The sequence below is a fragment of the Cololabis saira genome, chromosome 1, assembly GCF_033807715.1.
Source record: "Cololabis saira isolate AMF1-May2022 chromosome 1, fColSai1.1, whole genome shotgun sequence".
Classification (NCBI taxonomy): Eukaryota; Metazoa; Chordata; class Actinopteri; order Beloniformes; family Belonidae; genus Cololabis; species Cololabis saira.
Genome location: NC_084587.1, coordinates 35,776,577 through 35,798,231, shown reverse-complemented (window position 1 = coordinate 35,798,231; position 21,655 = coordinate 35,776,577). Strand labels below are relative to the sequence as shown.

The following is a 21,655-nucleotide window of genomic DNA, read 5'->3' as shown; positions in this document are numbered from 1 at the left end:
TTTTGGTCAAAACCAGGGGGTGCTCAGTGATAGGAGGCCCGCTCACTGTTACCTCTGTGACACAAAACACTTGTGTCTTCATTGAACATTTTCAATTTGATCACCAGAATGAAAATGCTTATTTTTTTCCCCTTTTATTTCCCTTCCACATTGTTGCTGCTCTTTGAGTCGTCAATGTTATATCTGATTATGTTTATTTTTCTTTCCCTTCTTTTCATTAATTCTTTCTGTAAACATGACATATTTGTGGCTCACTGTATTCCTGTTTAGAAACCAAATGACCTCAGTAAAGCCAACTTAAGTGCTTTAGAGGTATTATACTACTTGGTGTTCTTATCATTTATGGCAGTCACCCAGAGTCTCAGGCCCAGCCTTTAGCCTCTGTGGCCTTTTACTCTTTAAGAACTTTTCAGTCCTTGCCCTGCTGATTTGGGATGGATGGTCATCCGATAGGGATCCAGAGTCCTTAAATAGTGGAGCAAATCTGTTCTGCAGTTGCTGAGCTTGGTTTTTAGTCCTCCCATTCACGTTTCCTCCCATGTACAGGGGTAGAAGAGCTTTGCTTCCTGAAGCCCTCTGTACAACACGGCTCTGCTCCAAGTTCATGAGGATCCAATAAAGGATTCATGTGCAAACATACCAGAAGCAATGTCTGAGCCTGTGAAGCCCTTTTGTGCAACATGATGATGACTGCATGTTTCCTTGCAGGGAACCGTGGTTACCAGAGGGAGAGCATTGATTTAAAGCACCACCTCTGATATTCAGACTCGGTCAGCAGGACAGCGGGAAATCTCGCCTGTCCTCATCTCACCTGTCCTAGGTCGAAATTAATTTTTATAAATAACATTCTGAAGATTACGCAAATTCCCAACGTAAAAGCTGATGCAGCAGAATTAAAAATGTTAAAACTTTAGGACATGGTTGGAAATTCATTTTCATAATAAGGAAATCCAGGATTAATACAGAACATATCAAAAAACATCATAATATAAAGTTGAAGTGAGTTAAAATAACATAGAAAGAAATAAAGGATTCATTTTTTAAACATGAATTTTATTGATTCATCTTTCGAGAATATTCCTGTTTACGTCATATGAAATCATTTCTTTGACAAGAAGATGAAACATACACAGAAACAGACAGAAACATATTTGTCCTTGAAGTTGTAGACAGAAGAAGTCTTAACGGACGAAGTTAACTCATGGCGCTTGCTCCCAGAGCTCCCAGGCCAAGGGTGGTGGCCACCGCTGTTGCGTTCTGCACCTGCAGGAGCAACAAGAACATGTTTCACATGGACAAAAGAGTCATCAAAATCTAGTCTGCAGCTGCTTGTGGCCGTACCAATTGTTACAGATTACTTTTGTAATACTGTATTTGAACGGTCTTTGTACGTTTTGACCATATAGAAACGTAATTCTTGCCATTGTAAGAATGTTATTATTATTATTATTATTGTTGTTTTTGGTTCCAAACACCTTAGGAAGAGATTTGCACATTTTGTGCTAGCCTCTTCTCTCCCCTGTCTTCAGATCAACCCTCAGTTATTAATTAGAAGTATCTCATCACCATCATTTTTCTCCATTGTTGTAGTTTGTTGTGCTAGTTTGTTGTGCGACTCGAGAGCTCTCATCATGCATATACCTTAACGTCTTAACCAACATTGCGCAGATCCAAGTCGTACTGTGAGTTGTAATAATGCAATAAAACTGCAGATATCGTGCAGCTCTTAAGAGCATTTAAAGGTCCAGCCTCCTGGGTTTCACCCCGGACCCTCACTAACAGAAACCCACCAAGTTTTAACGTACCTGCCGACTTTCAGGCTTGCCGTAACGCATCTCAGTGGCAAAGTGTTCACAGTTGTACTTCAACAGATCGTACTGCAGGTTTGTATCCACCAGTGAACAGGCAGCCTTCACGATATCATTAGCTGGGCGAGATCTGTATTTATTATCCAGGAGATTGTTGACTGTCCACCTGTCCTTCTTCACCACGTCCTCCAGTTTCTCTTTCAACACGACGCCCACACTGTCATCGCCACGACCAGCGATGCTGGAGCTTGAGCCTCCTCCCCCTAAAAAGATCAACCACGAAGAAAACTGTTTCAGCACCTCACTGAGATGATGCTGACACTTAAAGATGCTGACATGGTTCTACGTCTGCTCTGTTGCTGATTCACACCATTGAGCAGCTGTGAACAACCTGAAACGCTGTTTGGGGTTGTTTCAGTCTGTCATGTTGGAGGTTGGAGGAACGAGGCAACTCACCGGTTGTTACGAGATGAACGACGTTGCCACCACCAACATAAACAGCCCAGTGCTTATAACTACCACGGAAGATCTCGATCAGGTCTCCAGGTTTGACCTCCCTTTGATCCTTCAATTAGAAAAAAAACATTCAAGCAATCAATAAAGAGATTGTATGACTACAACTGAAAGAATGATCAAAACTGTCAACCGCCACACACACACACACACACACACACACACACGCCAGCACAATAAAAATGAAATTTACAAACCGTGTCAAAGAATTTCCTGATTGAAGCGGACGAGCTGCTAGAAACTGGAAGAAAAACAAAATCAGACACCAAACATGAGTTCAGAACAGTCTCTTCTTTTAAGCTTGTGATCTCCAGCAGGATGATGCTTCATTCTAACTGGAATCAGGAAATCAGGAATGTGTAAATGTTGCCGCTTGGATTCTCATCCAAATGTTTCTTACCAAGCAGACGCATGAGTCCTCCTAGTCACTAGGGGCCCCCCAAGCTACAAATTCAGCCAAGCAACATCCAGTAATTGGGATATTGCATATAGTCCAAAGGCCAACCTTCTAATTTACAGGTTGAGTCTCATGTTGAACTCATACGTGTTGCAGTTCCTCAACTGACCACTAGAGGCTGCAAAAGCAAGTCAACCTCCATTGATGTTAAAATGTCGTGGTAAATGTTTTCTTTTCTTTTGTAGAATTTATAAAAAACAATAGATAAAACTCTAGGGTGAGTGATTGACAGTCAGCTCAGTCAATAGTTAGTTATCCCCTCTTCATCTGTAATCATCACACTATCGCGCTTAGCGAAGCAAGCACCTGTTTATATTAACCCATTGTCAGTTAAACGTGACGGTTATTATTGATTTCACCACTGGAATATGTCTATTTCGATCGGGATCAGCTGAAAGAGTTGGTAACTAAAGCTAACTTTGATTGACCTATTGTGGGCGTGTTCCCATCAGCTTCCTGGGAAACATGGCTGGGCCCCCGTACGACGAAAGAGACGCTTCAAAGGTCAAGTGACTTCATGCTTCGTCGATTATTCATTATAGTCTATATATTAATTTGAAGCGTCCTAAATGTGATTATTTAGATACTTTGCTGTCATGTATTTCCATTACTACTCAGATGTGTGATGTGACCTGAAGGGTTCTTTTTTTCACTTGTGCATTCTAATGGTAAAAAATTCAATTTTGTTTCAATTTTGTGAGTTTGTAAATAAAATGCAAATTAATTACTTAAAAATCATACAATGTGATTTTCTGGATTTTTTTTTTAGATTCTGTCACTCACAGTTGAAGAGTACCTATGATAAAAAATTACAGACTTCTGCATGCTTTGCAAGTGGGAAAACCTGCAAAATCGGCAGTGTATCAAATACTTGTTCTCCCCACTGTACATTTAATTTAATTGTTTTGTAATGACTAGAACCACCTAACTGTAATCTTCTATCACAAATATTTCCTGAAAAACCCTATAACATCCTGTTTTTGTCTTTCCAAGTTGAATTTCTTCTTTCATTAAACAGACGTTTCCTGTCAGGATCCACATCCACAAGAGTCAAGTACTTCCTCCCACCGCATCCCCCAACGTTGTCACGCAGGTCATGAACCCTCACCAGATGCTTTATCAAGTACACCAGGTATGTAGCACAGTGGGAGTGTTTCCTCCAAACTCTGCTTATCAGGCCACTACCCAGAATCCTCTTACTGCCCTCTGCAGACTCCCCCGCCAGACGCTGAGTGTGCCATGCACGGTTTCGCCTGTCAGAGAATCATTTATGGACGTGAAATCGAGCTGTTTTCTCTGGATAATCAAAAGCCCAAATGCTTCTTTCCTCACTTTGCTAAGTTGACACATGGCTTCCAAAACCATGCGTCCAAAAAAGCCAATGCTTTTACCAAGGCCCTACTAACTGCCCTACTAACCACAGATGGGACATTCCAAGCAGAATTAAAGCTGCAAGCAGCAATGAACGGGCCCTCACACTCACGGCCACCGCCCCCATAAGCATATCAGAAATGACACCACCCACGACTTCCTATGTCAAACCATTCAAAAGTTATAGCAGAAAAAAGGGATAACCAATCAGAAGAAGGGGCGGGGCTAATTCAAACCAATGAAGGTCAAGGACTCCATACAGAGTCTGATGACACCACCCATGACTCTCTATGTCAAACCATTCAAAAGTTATAGCAGGAAATAGGGACAACCAATCAAAAGAAGGGGCGGGGCTAATTTTCACCAATTATGGTCAAGGACTCAATACCAAGTCCCATGACACCACCCACGACTCTTTATGTCAAATCATTCAAAGGTTATGGCAGAGAAAAGTATTCTAGGGGGCGCTGTTGAGCCGTTAGTCCACGCCCATTAATGCAAACCATGAAATATCAAATTTATCGCCAAGCCTGGCTTGCGTGCAAAATTTGGTGACTTTTGGAGAACTATCAAATATGGACCAATCAGATGAAGGGGGGGCACGCTTTTTGGCGTCTAGCGTCGCCACGGTAACACTTTTGAAAGAGAAAAAAGTAATGCGCGTAGTCGCAGGGTGGAGACGCACATTTTGATGTATAACACACCTGGGTGCACGTTACGGTTGTGGCCGTATTAATTGCCGAAGGAATGGCATAAATTCCGCCAAAATTACGCAATTAATTCAAAATGTTCAAAATGGCCGACTTTCTGTTCGGTTTCGGCCATGGCGCCAAGAGACTTTTCTTTAAGTTGCGCCATGATACAGGTGTGTACCGATTTTCGTGCATGTACGTCAAACCGTATTGTGGGGCGTGAGGCACAAAGTTTTCCGGGGGGCGCTGTTGAGCCATTTTGCCACGCCCATTAATGCAAACCATTAAATATCAAATTTTTCGCCAGGCCTGGCTTGCGTGCCAGATTTTGGTGCCTTTTGGGGAACTATCAAATATGGACCAATCAGATGAAGGGGGGGCGCGCTTTTTGGCATCTAGCGTCGCCACGGTAACGCTTTTGTGCGGTAGCGCTGCTGCGCAGGGGAAGATTATGTGTCATTAAACATAAGTTCATAATAAATTTGTCTCCAATGAAATGTCCGCAGTTTTCATTTGATGCAACTTAATTTCATCTGTTGACACTTTTTGTAGTGTAACTGTGTGTAAATAGTTCGCCCTGCCTGATCCAGCCCCTCCTCTGTTTCCGCTCGGTGGGGCACAGCGGAGATGTCCCCTCTGCCTGTAATGTTGTTAACTGGTGAACTGCTGCGCGTTCGTGCGCGTGTACAGCGCACACATTAGCTTGGACAGTGGGGCCGCGAGCTCAGGGCCCCAGAGCGCCTCTCATTGGCTGCTCTGAACTGAAGCAGACATGTTGAATCGGCGTCGGCCGGCGGTCAAACAGCTCACTTTGTGATTGGCTGTTCCCAGAATTTCCCAGAATGCTTTTCGCCGTCATTTGCGGACTGAATAAAAAAAAACTATTTCTAGCGAGAAATAAATATTTTACTTTCATAATATTCACTCAGTGAATGTACATAATCACTTGCTTGTCTTTTTCAAACCGCGCCAGAATAAAGGCTTATTTATGGTTCTGCGTTACACCAACGCAGACCTACGGCGTAGGTTACGCGGCGATGCGTGCCGTACGCCGGCTACGTACTTTGATTGATAGGTGACGTTTCATTCTATCAAAATGAATGAAGTTGACTATTTGGTGCGTGTGCGATTTAGCACTTTATCAATTGAGCAGAAGTTGGAAATAAAACTTTGGGACCACATCGACCGGATGATTTAACCATTTGTCAAGCCGGAAAAGACAAAACGAGGACATTTAATAAGGAATGGTTCAAAAGGAAACTCTGGTTAACCGGGAGCGTCAACGGTGAGTCTAACAGATTTTTATAGTGGAACTGACCATGTACTTATATTCTTTGAATTATAGTGGACTTTGTGTAATGCGCAACTGGCGATACATGTGTGGGTGTGGGGGGGAGACAACAACCTCACGTGGGCTCCCCGACGCTGATGGAGCTGTTTACCTGTCTGTGGTGCTGAAATGGCTGTTTGGCTGTGGTATACTCTGTGTGGTGGCTTTATTAATTGCTGTGTATTGCATGTGCGCCGTACACGCCATGCTCGTGCACGGTCGTGCTTGTGCATTGTGTTTTTATTGTTGTCACGTTGCTGTTTCGATCTTGAGTATTTGATATGAGCTCTTGAACACTGCCCATTTGGTAGCGCTATTGATATGATAATATATGTCGTTAGATTGGCACTGTTTGTGTGATGATGGCATTATTCAGCTGCAATTTTGTGGTCAAAGGTGTGGTCCCTTCTCTCACTTGATACTGATTGCATAAGATTTTCCAGCATGGCCCCACCAAAATTTACAGACCAAAATCGCCACTGCAGGTGTGTACCGATTTTCGTTCATGTACGTCAAACCGTATTGTGGGGCTTGAGGTACAAAGTTTTTTCTGTCTGAACCAATCAGATGAAGGGTGGGCGCGCTTTTTGATGTATAACACACCTGGGTGCACGTTACGGTTCGGGCCGTATTAACTGCCGAAGGAATGGCAAAATGACACGATTCATTCAAAACGGCTGACTTCCTTTTCTTTAAGTTGCGCCATGATACAGGTGTGTAGCGATTTTCGTGCATGTATGTCAAACCGTATTGTGGGGCTTGAGGCACAAAGTTTTCAAGGGGGCGCTGTTGAGCCATTTTGCCACGCCCATTAATGCAAACCATTAAATATCAAATTTTTCGCCAGGCCTGGCTTGCGTGCAAAATTTGGTGACTTTTTGGGCACATTTAGGGGGGCAAAAAGGCCTTCCTTTTGTCAGAACACGAAGAAGAAGAAGAAGAAGAAGAAGAAGAAGAAGAAGAAGAAGAAGAAGAAGAAGAAGAAGAAGAAGAAGAAGAAGAAGAAGAAGAAGAAGAAGAAGAAGAAGAAGAAGAAGAAGAAGAAGAAGAAGAAGAAGAAGAAGAAGAAGAAGAAGAAGAATTCCTACAGATACAATAGTAGGGCCTTCGCACTGCAAGTGCTCGGGCCCTAATTAGTCCAGACCAAGGCTCACATTTTGTAAATGCAGCCCCGGCCGAAGTAGAAGAAGATGGAGCCCAGTGTTTTAGTACTGGGGATTTATACTCTGGCTATTGGCAGGTGGCCATGGATCCCAGCAGGAAAGTCAAGACTGCTGCTATCGCTCCGTTGGGACTCTACCAGTTTCAAGCCATGCCGTTCGGCGTTCGGACTGAAAAATGTGGGAGTAACATTCCAACGACTCATGGAAAGTGTGTTTGGTGATGTAAGAGGAAAAATATGCTTTGTGTATATTGATGATATTGTTTATTCTCCATCTCCTGGGCAACACAAACCTCACACTGAACTTAAAGAAATGCCACTTAATGAAAGACAAACTCAGATTCCTGGGACACTGGTAACAGGAAAAGGAGTAAAGCTAGATGAAAATAGACCTTGGCAGTGACAAGTTATCCCACTTTTCAAAACATCAAAAGCCTGGGCAAGGCAATGCCAGTTTATTTCCATAGCACAATTCAACGGCGTGAACATGATTCAAAGTACTTTACAAAGACATTAAAACATTAATAAAGACCATGATTTAAAATTTAAAAAAAGAAAGAAAGAATAAATAGATTAAAATCAGACAAAATCAGTAGGTAAACCTGTAAAGATGATGTTCTAATAAACAGAAAGAATTCTTGGAGCTACTGGGGTCATAAATTAGTACCTAACCCATTCAAATACCATTTTATCACTTTCACTTTCTTTATTCACTAAATAAATATATCAATAAAAATGAGCTTCATACAATGATGAGAAAACTCTAGGCTTCTTGCCTGTTGCTGCTCTAATAATAATATAAGACAAGAAAGCACACTTCAGTTTCAGAAAGGGCTTGAATCGGAGCCCCGGAAGAAGAAATGTCCGTAAATTGTGGACTTTTATCAAGTTTCATAAACGAAAGAAGATTGCAGGAATGTCGGGTTTGACCTGTGCGTCAATGACGGCTTGTTTTGTGTGAGAAAAAAAACCCCACTAAATAAAAAAATACAAATAAGTTTATCTGAAGATTAAAAGTAAATGATCTTGGACTTACAAGACATGGTGCTGCTGATGAACCTGACACTTCAAGATGAGAGCGACGGTTGGATTTTGCGGAACTGAAATAAGAGAAAACAGGTTGGCTTTTAATTAAAACACTAACAGTTTCTACACGAGATTAAATACATAAACATTTAATCATTCAGCATGTTGTAAAGTCTGTTTTATGGAAGTTTCCTCACCAGAAGCTCCTCGGAGATGGTCGTCGTCGACGAGTCGTTTAACACGCGGGAGAGGCGGGTCCGAAAACGGACTCCGGCTATGATTTATAACAATGAAGTAAAAGTAAACACAGAACCAATTGTCTGGAAAAACGATAGTTATAGTTCTTTTCTACTAAGTTCACAAGATGGAGGATGAAACACACTTGAGTGGAAAGAGGAGGGGTTTGTTCACAGTTGATGGAGAAGATTTCCTGAGGAAGTCCAGATCAGTGGCGCATAGCCAGCAAAGACTGGGTGTGCCACATTTATTTTAAAACAAAACTGAAAGTTACACCTCCACAAACATTTAAAAGCATGTACCGTATATCCAACATTACTAACAGTATAATATATGCACACGTTATGTGTGCTCTCATCAGTAATAAAACACATATCCATGTCAGTACATATGACGTGCTCTCAAATAAAATAAATAATGTATAATATAATAATAAGTAATACAATAACCACACTTTATGCGTGTCCACCTACTGTATAACGGTTTCTTCATACTATCAATGTGAAGCGAGTGATCGTTGAGTTTGACTACAAATGTCGTAAGAAAATTGCTTATTTAAACAAGCTGAATGTTTTTCATTACAATAAAAACACGCATTTCCTTTATTATGAGCGTCTGAAGAAATACACTGTCACCCGACGTGGTCCCATCTGCTAAAATCTTGTCCAAATATTTCATCTTCTTCGATGTATTTACAGTAAAGGATGAAGAGGGAGTTTTTAAGATCAGGACTTAAGTTTCAGTTTCCATTTGCTCGCAGCTTTTCGGCCGGAGGTGAGTAAACGTCCCGAAAGGAACATTTATCGAGGAAAATAAATGAGGGGGGTGTATCAATATTTCAGGAGTGTGTTGGATACGTTTAATGAATTGGGTTTATGCCACCTCTCTTTCTCCATTTATGTGCAGAAGTGGATGTTTTGTCAGCCTTTGGAAACTTATTTTAATTACCATTTATTATTTATTAATTATAAATAACTATCATAAGAAAATTATTATTAACTCTCTAATAACTGAACCAGCCCCCCCTTTGTGGCACAACACAAGAGACCCGAGTCGTCACTAAGACCGGGAGAGATGATGCCGAAATGAGAGAAAAGTGGCTGAAACAACTTCACTTTTAGTAGTACTGTGCTGTATTTTCTTGCCAAAAACGAAACAAGCTTAAATATTACAAACATCAGTCTTTATTCCTAACATAAACATTTAGTGGGAAAGAAACAGCATAAAATCAGGAAGTGTCTCCAGCAGTGACGGATGATGTCATCATGCCTCACTGATCATTATGGATTTTTCTCTTTTGAACTCCTTTTTAGGGATTTTTGATGCCGTAATATAAATAAATATCACAGCTTAACATGGCTTGGAGTATATACAGAAATAATAATAAAGAATGTAATAATGATGCAACCTGCAGGATCTAAGGCCTGCAGTTCTTTTGATTTCAAGGTCATGTAAAGGTCACGTCAGTGTCACATTACACTCTTCAGGACTGTATGTTATACATTTATAGATATCTAAGGACCTTCACTTTTGAAAACCTTGTTAAACTTGTATCTTTTATTATTCTGTTGAATTTAGAAACATTGGAAACAAAAAAGTCTTTAAAACTCAAACCACCCTGCCTTAATTGCTTTCCAAACCCCTGATAGAGGTTAAGTTGACATCATGCTCATTTTCTTCTGAATCATGGATGTGGGCGTGTATATGCTTGTAATTAAACCAGTTAGTTTTTGGACTGAACCGCAGAGGTGATCACGGTTCCCACCCAGATGATGGCCTCCAGACCAGCAGCCAGGACAGTTTGTCCAACATTCTGCACCTGAACAGATGAGACACAAGTCCTTTAGTTGGAGGAAGTTCAAAACTCTGAAAAACTTTGCATGGCCTTTATCCAGACACATGTAAAATATACTTTATTACATATTTTGCTAAGTCTGAGCTACATACAGGAACTAAAACAAAAGAAACTTGGTACTGTGAGCTATGGTGCTGTAGAAAAAAACCCTCCACTGCCACCTAGTGGTTGTTGGTGTAATTACCGAAAGGAAAGATCCTAGAGACAACTTCTGTTGTAATAGACGCTATATAAATAAAATTGAATTGAATTGAATTGATTTCTTGATATTTTTTTTTTTGTAATTGAAGGATCAAAAGGAGGCCAAACCTGGAAACCTGATCGAGATCTTCCGTGGTGGTTATAACCAATGGGCTGTTTTTGTTGGTGGTGGAAACGTTGTTCACTTCAGAGCAACGCAAATAACGCAGAAATATAAAAGCCAAAGACGGCTTTGGCCCCATGCAGGCTTACATGCGTGGCTGCTATGCAGAAATATAAATACTAACTCAGCTCAACATACCTGCAACGAGTTTTTCTTGCCATAGCGAAGCTCGTTGGCAAAGTGTTCGCAGTTGTAGTCGATGAGGCTGAAGGGCTTCTTCATGCCCACCTGCTCACAGGCGTCCTTCACGATGTCCTCGACTGGGCGAGGTTTGTATTTGTCGTCCATGCTGTTGCTGATTCTCCACGGGTAAGCGACCACCAGGTCTCGCAGCTTGTTCTTCTTGACGATCCCCATCTCCCCAGAGAACACCAGGAGCCTGGAGCCTTCAGGGACAAAAAGTGTTACATGTCCATCCATTTTCTACCGCTTATCCTATCTCGGGTCACAGGGGCAGCAGTCTTAGCAGAGATCTCATCCTAACTCTAACATTACATGTTAAATTTTATAATACATTTGCAGCAGTCTGTCGGCACTATCTTCATATTATGTGTCTGCACATGGGACAGCAGAGGATTAAACTGTCTTAAACATTTACAAATGTGTTATTTTCAGAGCACAGTTCTTACATGACTCGTTAAATGCCAACATATGAGGTCACCTCAGACCGTGGGTTAACCGAGCCACCATGACATCCCTCTGGTTTGGAAGACACCATGTTAAAGCTTAAAGTTTGGAATTTACCTGCTTCTATTCTTGTTTTATGCAGCCAGATGTGCAAGAGACGGACCTGAAACCTGGACATTTGACCCAATAGGCAAGGCTCACAGCCAAGGCTCGATCTTTGTTCCTACCCTCATGGTTATGAATCATGGGTAGTAACCAAAATAACAAGGTAGGACAAGTGATCACATGGTTACTGGATTCTCCATAAGAAATAAGGCCAGAGGTTCGGTCATCTAGGAAAGACTGAGGCGATTCACTGCTCCTCTTCTTGAGGAGGAGTTTCATACATGTCCTACCACGAAGAGGTCACAACGGACTGGAGAGATTATAGCTCCCAGATGGCCTGGAAAAACCTGTTTGCCCTGGAAGGACTAAAGGAGGGGGTTCAGATGATCTGTTTGTTCGGGCAACACCATGATTTAGTAATTGGGTTGATGGAGACGGCCTCACTGCTGACATCCCCTAGTGGTCATATGAGGGGCTGTATATTTAGTCACTTCCTCCACAGCATCAAAAAGGAGAGCAGGAGTGTGTGTGTGTGTGTGTGTGTGTGTGTGTGTGTGTGTGTGTGTGTGTGTGTGTGTGTGTGTGTGTGTGTGTGTGTGTGTGTGTGTGTGTGTGTGTGTGTGTGTGTGTGTGTGTGTGTGTGTGTAAATCTCACTATTGGCTATGAAGTGAACAACATAACCTCCACCGATATAAACACCCCAGTGCTCATAAACGCCACGAAGGATCTGAACCATGTCTCCTGGCTTTGGTTCCTTTCCATTCTTCAAATCAAAGAAATGAAAGTAAATCATTTTAATTAATGTAATAACAGCATAAAATAATGATATTAAAGAACAGGATCTATTGTTAACTGAATAACAATAATAACAGTGAATTTTATTTATAGGTACATTTCTCAACAAAGAAGGACATCTGAAACACACCTGTAAAGACACATTAGAAAAAGGACAGTGATGGTTATCGGTTGGTCCCGCTCCCCTCAGCTGTTACTTTTGGTAACTCGGACAATCCGTTGATGTTATTTACCATTATTCAGTGACTGACTCAGTGAAAAATTGTCCTAAGATGTTATAGGCAAAGTTTAGACATAAACAGCTGTCCTAAAGGAGGACAGTTGGTGTTAGATAAAGAGGCAAAGGGGGGTGTCATCGGCATAGCAGTGGATATGGATGTTATAAATTATGGACACAAACAGCAGGACTTGAAAAGGGTGACCAATCAGAGCAGCCTGGTCTTTTGGGAGGTGGGCCTTTAAAGAACAGGTGCTAAAACTGAGCGTCTCCAGCAGAAAGTGATGGAGACGCTGCTGCAGAACCAGAACCAGGCCAGGTGATTTTTTTAAGTTAGAGCATGCAAAGCAGGTCAAGCAGACCTCCATGAAGAAATAAACACAAATACACAATATTTAGATTATAACAGAAGAATGGATTTAATGATGTAATGAATGGTGGTTTCCTTACCATGTCAGTGATTCTTTCATCTGAAAATCCTTGACTGGTGGCGTCTGGAAGAACAATTGATCTTACTCACAAAAACCTTCTACACAACTGGAGACTCAAATATTTATCATCATCATCAGCAGCTATAAAAGTGTCTTCTTCAACCAAATAAACTTCACTTTTTCCTTACTGAAGTCAGCATCATCTGCATAAGTGAATGTTAGACGTACAAAAGGATTTTATGAACCACCTGGTTCTGTTTACCAGGACAGTACAGCGGAAGTATATGAAATTTTACAAAATAACTGCAGTATGATTTAGACCTCACTATCACTGATGTACTTTAAAAGTGCAGATTCATTCTAAAATATTATACTCTTATATGTGGAGAAATGTCAAAGTAAAATCTGAAAATAAAATGACATTTAAGGTGTCTTAACAAAATAACCCGGATTTTAGTCATTTGTCATTAAATATTTGAGACAATTACATTCCTTTACATCAGCCTTGGTACATCATTGTTGCTACTGGAAAAAAGAGGTTTCATAGTTTTAAAACCCAAACTGTAAATTACAGTTGTCTATACACAATGAAGACGGTTTATATTCTACTGTAATAATCAGGTTAAGTTTATATTTCACCTGACGTACGCACAGATGGATGGATGGATGGATGGATGGATGGATGGATGGATGGATGGATGGATGGATGGATGGATGGATGGATGGATGGATGGATGGATGGATGGATGGATGGATGGATGGATGGATGGACAAACAAACAAATTGACGGATGGATGGAAAGATGGAGGGATGGAAAGATGGATGGGTGGAAGGATGGATAGATGTAGGGATAGATGTATTGGTGGGTGGATGATGGACGGACCAACTAATGAACAGATGGATGGACGAAAAGATTGGTGAGTGCTCAGATGGATGGATGGATGGATGGATGGATGGATGGATGGATGGATGGATGGATGGATGGATGGATGGATGGATGGATGGATGGATGGATGGATGGATGGATGGATGGATGGATGGATGGAGATGTAAAGTTTGAGGTAAAACAACACATCAGTTTCTTCACTTTTCCAGCCAGCAGACTGAAACGTTCTCCTCTTCAGTTCGTTACCTTGTGGTTGATTCAGAGAAGCAGCGTTTGCCGCGTGGAACGACAGAAGTGTCACAAACAGTAATAAATCTGTAACAGAAGAAGAAAATACCAGGATTTAATGACAAAGAAGCATCTGTCAGCTCCACGTCCCAAACCATGTTCAACCTTCAGGTGAGTGGACCGAACCACCAGACCTGCTGCAGATTCAGATGCTTCGTGATCGTATGTTATCTGCCTGTGATTAGTAGATGTATTCTTGTACAGTGTGATTGTTTTGATTTAGGTTGTCTCTTCGGTTATTTGTGTTGTCTCGAGTTCTTCTGTCCTCAGTACTACTGCTGTAAAACACATCTCCTCTGAGTGTCTCTGCTTTCTGGAGGTTTGGGTTATTTTTCCTGGGTTTTCCTTTGGCTTGGTCTTGTGTTTATGACTTGCAGCCTGAGGTTTGCCGCGGCAGCGGGGGAGGAGCTGGTGGCGCCGCAGCCGACAGGCCGGGAAGAAGAGGCTGCGGGCCGCCAAGCGACGGCTCCCGAGGCGGCGGGGCCCGCGGAGCAACCCACCCCAGCGCCACGCCTGAGGTTCGCCGCGGCAGCGCTGGTGGCACTGCAGCCGACAGGCCCGGAGGCAGAGGCTACGGGCCACCAGGCGACGGCTCCTGAGGCGGCTCCAGCGACGGCGGGACCCGCGGCGCGACCTGCGGCGCGACCCACCCAGGCGCCACGCCTCGCGGAGACGGAGGCGGTCCTGGACGCGGTCCTGGACGCGCCAGCTCCGGAGGCGGACCAGCGGCCGGAGCAGTGCTGCGGCCGCCCGTGGCCGGGGTGGTCCTGAACGCACCCCGGCCACGGCCGCAGATGCCGTCTGGCCCGAGGCCACCCTAGGCCCGGTCCCAGGAGTGGCTTTCTCGGCGGCCGGCCCGTCGCCGAGGGCGACCTCCTGACCGTTCCCGGTGGTCGGTCGAACCGGGAAGGCCCGGAGGCGCAGACGGCGGTTCCGGGCTTTCTCTCCCGTTCCGAGGGGGGGGCTTGGCTCGGCCGGATGGACCCCGACCTGAGGTTGGCGATGGGGGTATGTGGCAGGATGGAGGAGCAGCCACTCAGGTTGATTGGGGATAGGTGTGCCCCATCAACCTCTCCACCCTGCCTGCCTTCATAAGGCGTGGCTGCACAGCAGCAAGGGGGGCTGTTGGAGAGGCTGCTGAAGCCGAAGCACGTGTGTCCTGGGTGTTTGGAGAAAATTAAGTGATTGTGCACTGAAACTCCCTGTCCTGTCGGTCGGGCCCCGTAGCACTAGCGTTGCTACAGTCACTCTGGTGAAAGTGTGACCCTGGTGAAAGGGTGACTCTGGTGAAAGTGTGACCCTGGTGAAAGGGTGACCCTGGTGAAAGGGTGACTCTGGTGAAAGGGTGACCCTGGTGAAACGGTGACCCTGGTGAAAGCGTGACCCTGGTGAAACGGTGACCCTGGTGAAAGCGTGACCCTGGTGAAAGCGTGACCCTGGTGAAAGCGTGACCCTGGTGAAAGGGTGACCCTGGTGAAAGGGTGACCCTGGTGAAAGGGTGACCCTGGTGAAAGCGTGACCCTGGTGAAAGGGTGACCCTGGTGAAAGCGTGACCCTGGTGAAAGGGTGACCCTGGTGAAAGGGTGACCCTGGTGAAAGCGTGACCCTGGTGAAAGGGTGACCCTGGTGAAAGGGTGACCCTGGTGAAAGGGTGACCCTGGTGAAAGCGTGACCCTGGTGAAAGCGTGACCCTGGTGAAAGCGTGACCTTGGTGAAAGCGTGACCCTGGTGAAAGGGTGACCCTGGTGAAAGGGTGACTCTGGTGAAAGCATGACCCTGGTGAAAGCGTGACTCTGGTGAAAGCATGACTCTGGTGAAAGCGTGACTCTGGTGAAAGCGTGACCCTGGTGAAAGGGTGACCCTGGTGAAAGGGTGACTCTGGTGAAAGCATGACCCTGGTGAAAGCGTGACTCTGGTGAAAGCGTGACTCTGGTGAAAGCGTGACTCTGGTTAAAGCGTGACTCTGGTTAAAGCGTGACTCTGGTGAAAGCGTGACTCTGGTGAAAGCGTGACTCTGGTGAAAGCGTGACTCTGGTGAAAGCGTGACTCTGGTGAAAGCGTGACTCTGGTGAAAGCGTGACTCTGGTGAAAGCGTGACTCTGGTGAAAGCGTGACTCTGGTTAAAGCGTGACTCTGGTTAAAGCGTGACTCTGGTGAAAGCGTGACTCTGGTGAAAGCGTGACTCTGGTGAAAGCGTGACTCTGGTGAAAGCGTGACTCTGGTTAAAGCGTGACTCTGGTGAAAGCGTGACTCTGGTGAAAGCGTGACTCTGGTGAAAGCGTGACTCTGGTTAAAGGGTGACTCTGGTTAAAGGGTGACTCTGGTGATGGAGTTTAGTGGTTCCCCACACGTGCCCGTCTGTGGTCTGTCCACACCAAAGGACAGTCCTTGTTGTCCTATAAAAATGTGTGTTAAATTGTGTATAAATTATAGAAACCAGCAAAGTATTATGGACTCACAAGAAGATGAGCGCGTCATGATGCTCATGAAGTTGATTATCGAAAAGACAAATCAGTTCAACACGGAGACCAGTCTGAAAAACAAGAAAAGATAAGTCCTAGTTAAACCAAAAATAATTCACAAACATCACAAATGACTCCATGAACTAACAAAAACACCCCAGACTGGACTTTTAATGGATGTGAGCAGCTGATTAGAGTCTAATCGTTAGACTCACTGTTGGAAGTTTCCAACTGAATCTGAAGAGCTGTTTCTTCCTGTTGGTGGGGCCTGTAGATGCATGGAGCCCCCACGGCCACTAGAGGGCCCCCAAGATCCGGGTTTAGCTCTAATATGAAGTCTTATGTGGAACACGGACTGTAGAAGAAGAACTACACAAACCACCTGTTTCTCTAACCCAGTGCTTCTCAAAGTGTGGGGCGCGCCCCACTGGTGGGGAACGGAGACATGTCAGGTGGGGCGCGACAAACGGGAGGAAATTTTCAATTTCATGCCTATTTTACTATAAATGCTATTGACAATAAAGATAATTCACTAAACAAAGCACACACACAAACATAGCAATAATTAATAGCTAAACCGTATTTCCGCAAGCATTCGGCACGACATGTGAAACCCTCAGTTTTGTGTGTCATTTCTGGATTTAAAACACACACATGGCGCTTGAACAAAAAGGCGCCGCCTACACACACGGAGCGCCGCCTTACAACCACACACACACACACACAAGCATACAAGTGTGGTATTTAAAAATAGAGCGGGAGCAAAACTTAGTTTGATTGTGCTTTATTTAAGTTATTACATTAATCAAACCCATCGAAATCTCCATCCTCCGTTTCTGCATTCATCCGAGCCTGATCAATGAGACCGGGAGAACTGATCAGCTGCGACGGGCAGAGCCCGCAGCCGAGTCATTTTCCTGCCGTACGGCCCCTCGGAAATGATGCCGGCTTTTGCAAAAGCCCGAACAACAGTCCAACCCAGCAGACACGTCAGCCCACGCATCTATTCTTTAACAATCCTTCAACAGTAAACGACGGAGCCCGCCGCCCGAGCGGCAGCCGACGCATCGACGCATAGTTCCTCCGGTCTTCGGGCCCGTCTCTGAGGCGCAGCTCCCCCGGGAGCTGTCGCTCCGTCCGCTCCAGGTGCCCCGCCACGGAGCCTACGCCGTATCGTGTCGGTGTAACGCGGAACCATAAATCAGCCTTTACAATAATACTATGGGCGAATTGCGTCATTGGGCGTGCGGTACATTTAAAAATAAAAAAAGACGTTTATATCCGCCTAATAGTCCTAAAATACGGTAAAAAAGCATTAGGGGACCGGAGAAAAATGTACCCTGGAACTAAAGTGCAAAAACAACGATTGACGTTGGACTGTTTATTGCAGCGGGACAATATTTGCAGCATCGGACAAAAAGCTTTAAACATCATTCTTCCCTTTGCCACTTCATATCTCTGCGAGAAGCTTTTCAGCTGTTGCTTCTCTAAAAACTAAGTACAGATCCCAGCTCAACATTGAGCATGATTTGAGAGTGGCAGTTTCCAGCCTGCAACCCCGTTTTGAAAGGATGTTCAGTGCAAAACAGTCACACTGCAGCCAGTAATGCAGGGAAAGTTCACTTGTTTATGTTTTTGCAAATTAAGTTATGATAGCACAACTGCACTTTTATTTTCTCTTTTTGAACTTTGTGTTATTTGTTGTTTTTGTTTCAGTATCAAATATGACTGATATACTTGGTGCTAGTAATTTCAATACATTTAAAATAATCTGAAGTAATTCGATTTTTGTTGGGGCAACGGGGGCAAGTGGGGCTTGAAAATCCCCACTTGTTCAAAGTGGGGAATGACGAAAAAAGTTTGAGAACCACTGCTCTAACCTCTCTTTTTTTATACAACATGGCCCCATGTTACAACCATGGATCTATAAGGTTACAACTAGTCAAGAGACGGGGAGCAGAGCTAGAGGGGGCTGACGTGACGATAATAATAATAATAATAATAATAATAATAATAATAATAATAATAATAATAATAATAATAATAATAATAATAATAATAAAATACATGTTATGTATAATGCATTTATAATCAGTACTCGAGTTGTAAAAAAGAATCAGGGGGGATGGTGGATTTTATCGTATGGGGACAGATAATTTGTGCTGATTACAAATAATATAATATATTACAAATAATAGCACTGACCAAAACACCTGCAGAAATACTGCAGGAATGACATAGCAGCAGTTAAATGCAGCCTTCTGTAAGCTTTAAATATCCACTTGGCTTACATCAAATACATCAAAACACAACAATAAAAAAAACAGTTTTCTGAATTTATCAATATGACTCTGTCCTTCACAGGATAAGTAAAATGGATCACTGCAAAAACTCAAAATAAGAATATTTTTATTATTTCTAGTTAAAATGTCTCATTTTAGTAAAAAAAATCTTATTACACTTAAAACAAGACTCATCACTGGAAAAAACAACAATTTTCACCTGTTTCTAGTAGATTTTCACTTGAAATAAGTAGAAAAATCTGCCAGTGGAACAAGATTTTTTTGCTTGTAATGAGAAGATAAATCTTGTCCCACTGGCAATTTTTTACTTATTTCAAGTGAAAATTTACTTGAAAAAGGGGTGGAAATTGTCAAATAAGTTATTTTTCTGGTGATGACTCTAAATGTTGAAATAGCAGTAAAAGCACATTCATTGATGAAATGACATGGGATGGAAAGGGGGGATGGCAGTTTTACAGGAGGGATGATTTTGACCGTTTTTATTTCAGGGGGGATGCCATCCCCCCTCATCCCCCCTCAACTCGAGTACTGTTTATAATGCACTTTACATTACTGAAAATCTCAAAGTGCTACAGTTTGATAATTAAAAGGAAACAGAAATAATAAAATCAAGATAAGAGATAAAAGGGATAAAAAGTCAAGACATGGCAGAAAAGAGGATAAAAGAATTAAAAACAGCAACTAAGGAAAAAAACAACAGCATTTTTTGTGATAAAATGCTTTGCTAAAAAGAAAGGTTTTTAGTAGTTTAGTTTAATATGGTGACATTTTCTTTGGGAGAAACAGGGATGACTTGGATAAAAGAGGAGGGTGACTAAGACAGGCAAAATTCTTTTTTTTTCTTTTTTTGGGGGGGACAATAAACACTAAAATTTAAGAGAGTAATTTCTGGGGGGACATGCAAAAATTGCTCAGAGTCCTCAGAATGTTTAATAATGTTGTTAAAAGTAATAATAGTAGTTACTGTATAGCACCGTTCTGTATTAGTCCATATTCTTCCTGTATTCAAGTTTTTCTATATTAAACCAGGAATATCAACAGGTATCAGGTGGAAGGTGGCAATGATGCACCTTTATGACCACATCTAACATCTTTGCACCCTGCTCTAAATTCCACTATACTCCATCAAAGCAGCTTCACAAAAAACAAGTTCCAAAACTATTGAGGAAATACCTTCAAGAATAATAATAACAAAATCAAACTACTCTGCACAAATATAGAGTAAGGTCTTGATGACCTGCTGCATCTCTGTCCCTGCTGTCATCTGAAGTCCCAGGCTTGAGTATAAAGAATGACTCAGATCAGACGCCTTGGAAATCAAGTCAGAGTCCAGATTGAGATGATTTGGATACAAAAAGAGCAGAAGGAGAGTGAGAATGAGAAGTAGATTAAAGAGGATGTTTCTGTATTTGATGAAAGAGGAAATGCAGTTGATTTGACCAATGTTGTGACCAGGACAAAAGGTCAGCTGACTACTTGATTTATTGAAATGAAATCAAGTGAGAACAAGCATCCTGTGCAGAATTCTTGATCTCATATGAAGAAATTAATCATCTTAACTTAAACTTTCTACAAAGAATCATAACAAGCCTGTACCTGAAGAGATGATTCAGATGAAGAGCTGATCCCAGAACGAAGAAGGAGACTTCTGTGGTTTCATTACGTTTCTCCTCAGCTTATATATGTGTTCCTCGACGAGGAACTGAAAGACACTGTGGGAGCAGGATGCTCATATGATTACTAATCAGTTTCTAAATGCATCATTCATTACACACAGTTGATGTTTTATCAAAATAATTTGTTTTGACAATTTGGTACAAAAGGAAAATCCATAAACGTTGGGGTGTTTGAGGACCAGAGATGAACAGGTGATGTATCTTCAAATGTTAAAAAAAAAAAACAACAGCGTTCCTTTGAAAACCAAGATAAAAAGACATTTCACCATTTACACTTGAGATTATGGAAACATCCCAGAAATCTGGAAAAATGGTACTGAGTAAAGGTCAGAGACAGCAAGTCTAAGCTGGAACCCTAAGATCTGGGATCCTTCAGAAACCACCAAGTCAAGAACAAGGTTCTACCTCCAGCTTCCTCCAGCTTCCTGAGACCAGAGTCGAGAACAAATTTCGACATCCAGCTTTTGGAACCGAGTCCAGACCAGAGCTGTTGGTGTGTCTCATCCTGGACCACATCAGTGTGATGGGTTGAGTCACAGAGTTGACATAAACTGCAAAACAACGTAAATTGACTCACATTTTTAATCATGTTACATAATTACCTCTGTGTGTAACTAAAAGATATCATTGCAGGTGTAGCAGATGTTGGACTCAACAGATTTGCTCTTCAGCTCCTAATAGAATAAACATCTCCTCCATCAGGCAGAAATGTGGTTTTTGTTTCCCAAATTTTTTAAAACATCTTCCCTCTTTACGAGTTCTCTGATCTTTGATGTTTTTATTTCCAATCCATGACATGACAAGACTGTTGTAGGAAACAGCTGAATCTGAGATGCTGCTATCCAGTAGGTAGATGATGTCACATGAAACTCACCAGAAAAAGTAATTGATAGATGTTTGCTACTTTATTTTATTTTATTACATCTTGATATTGTATTTTATACATTTTGTACAATCTGTTCTTATAGTAACTTATTCTTATCCAATATGTTGTCCACCGTCACCGTGTGTAATGCTGCCGCTACACCACAATTTCCCAGCTTGGGATA

At 42.6% G+C, this 21,655-nt stretch overlaps 2 protein-coding genes across 2 annotated transcripts; both read right to left on the bottom strand.

Moving 5' to 3' along the window:
* Positions 1-1,032: 1,032 nt before the first annotated feature.
* Positions 1,033-8,757, bottom strand: LOC133452671 (phospholipase A and acyltransferase 3-like). Its single transcript, XM_061732203.1, has 6 exons — positions 8,557-8,757; positions 8,370-8,433; positions 2,519-2,562; positions 2,265-2,373; positions 1,806-2,071; positions 1,033-1,263 (listed from the first exon to the last, which is right to left on the bottom strand). Exons 2-6 carry the CDS (start codon positions 8,374-8,376, stop codon positions 1,195-1,197), a joined length of 495 nt encoding a protein of 164 aa, XP_061588187.1. The 5' UTR covers positions 8,377-8,433; positions 8,557-8,757; the 3' UTR covers positions 1,033-1,194.
* Positions 8,758-9,779: 1,022 nt separating this feature from the next.
* On the bottom strand, positions 9,780-20,571 carry LOC133452670 (phospholipase A and acyltransferase 4-like). The gene is made up of 7 exons (XM_061732188.1): positions 20,527-20,571; positions 16,625-16,698; positions 14,124-14,192; positions 13,011-13,054; positions 12,203-12,311; positions 10,954-11,201; positions 9,780-10,415 (listed from the first exon to the last, which is right to left on the bottom strand). The coding sequence occupies exons 2-7, from the start codon at positions 16,650-16,652 to the stop codon at positions 10,320-10,322; spliced, it is 594 nt and encodes a 197-aa protein (XP_061588172.1). The 5' UTR covers positions 16,653-16,698; positions 20,527-20,571; the 3' UTR covers positions 9,780-10,319.
* Between the last annotated feature and the right edge of the window lie 1,084 nt (positions 20,572-21,655).

Bases quoted from the DNA above. Each gene is read 5' to 3' on its own strand.
- LOC133452670 (XM_061732188.1), bottom strand. From the start codon at position 16,652: ATGAGCATCATGACGCGCTCATCTTCTT. The intron at 14,193-16,624 runs GTGAGTCCATAA...CTTCTGTTACAG, and splicing joins CATGACGCGCTCATCTTCTT to ATTTATTACTGTTTGTGACA. The intron at 10,416-10,953 runs GTATGTTGAGCT...TCATCTGTTCAG, and splicing joins GCAAGAAAAACTCGTTGCAG to GTGCAGAATGTTGGACAAAC.
- LOC133452671 (XM_061732203.1), bottom strand. The intron at 2,072-2,264 runs GTGAGTTGCCTC...TGATCTTTTTAG, and splicing joins CGTTCATCTCGTAACAACCG to GGGGAGGAGGCTCAAGCTCC. The intron at 1,264-1,805 runs GTACGTTAAAAC...TTGCTCCTGCAG, and splicing joins GCAAGCCTGAAAGTCGGCAG to GTGCAGAACGCAACAGCGGT.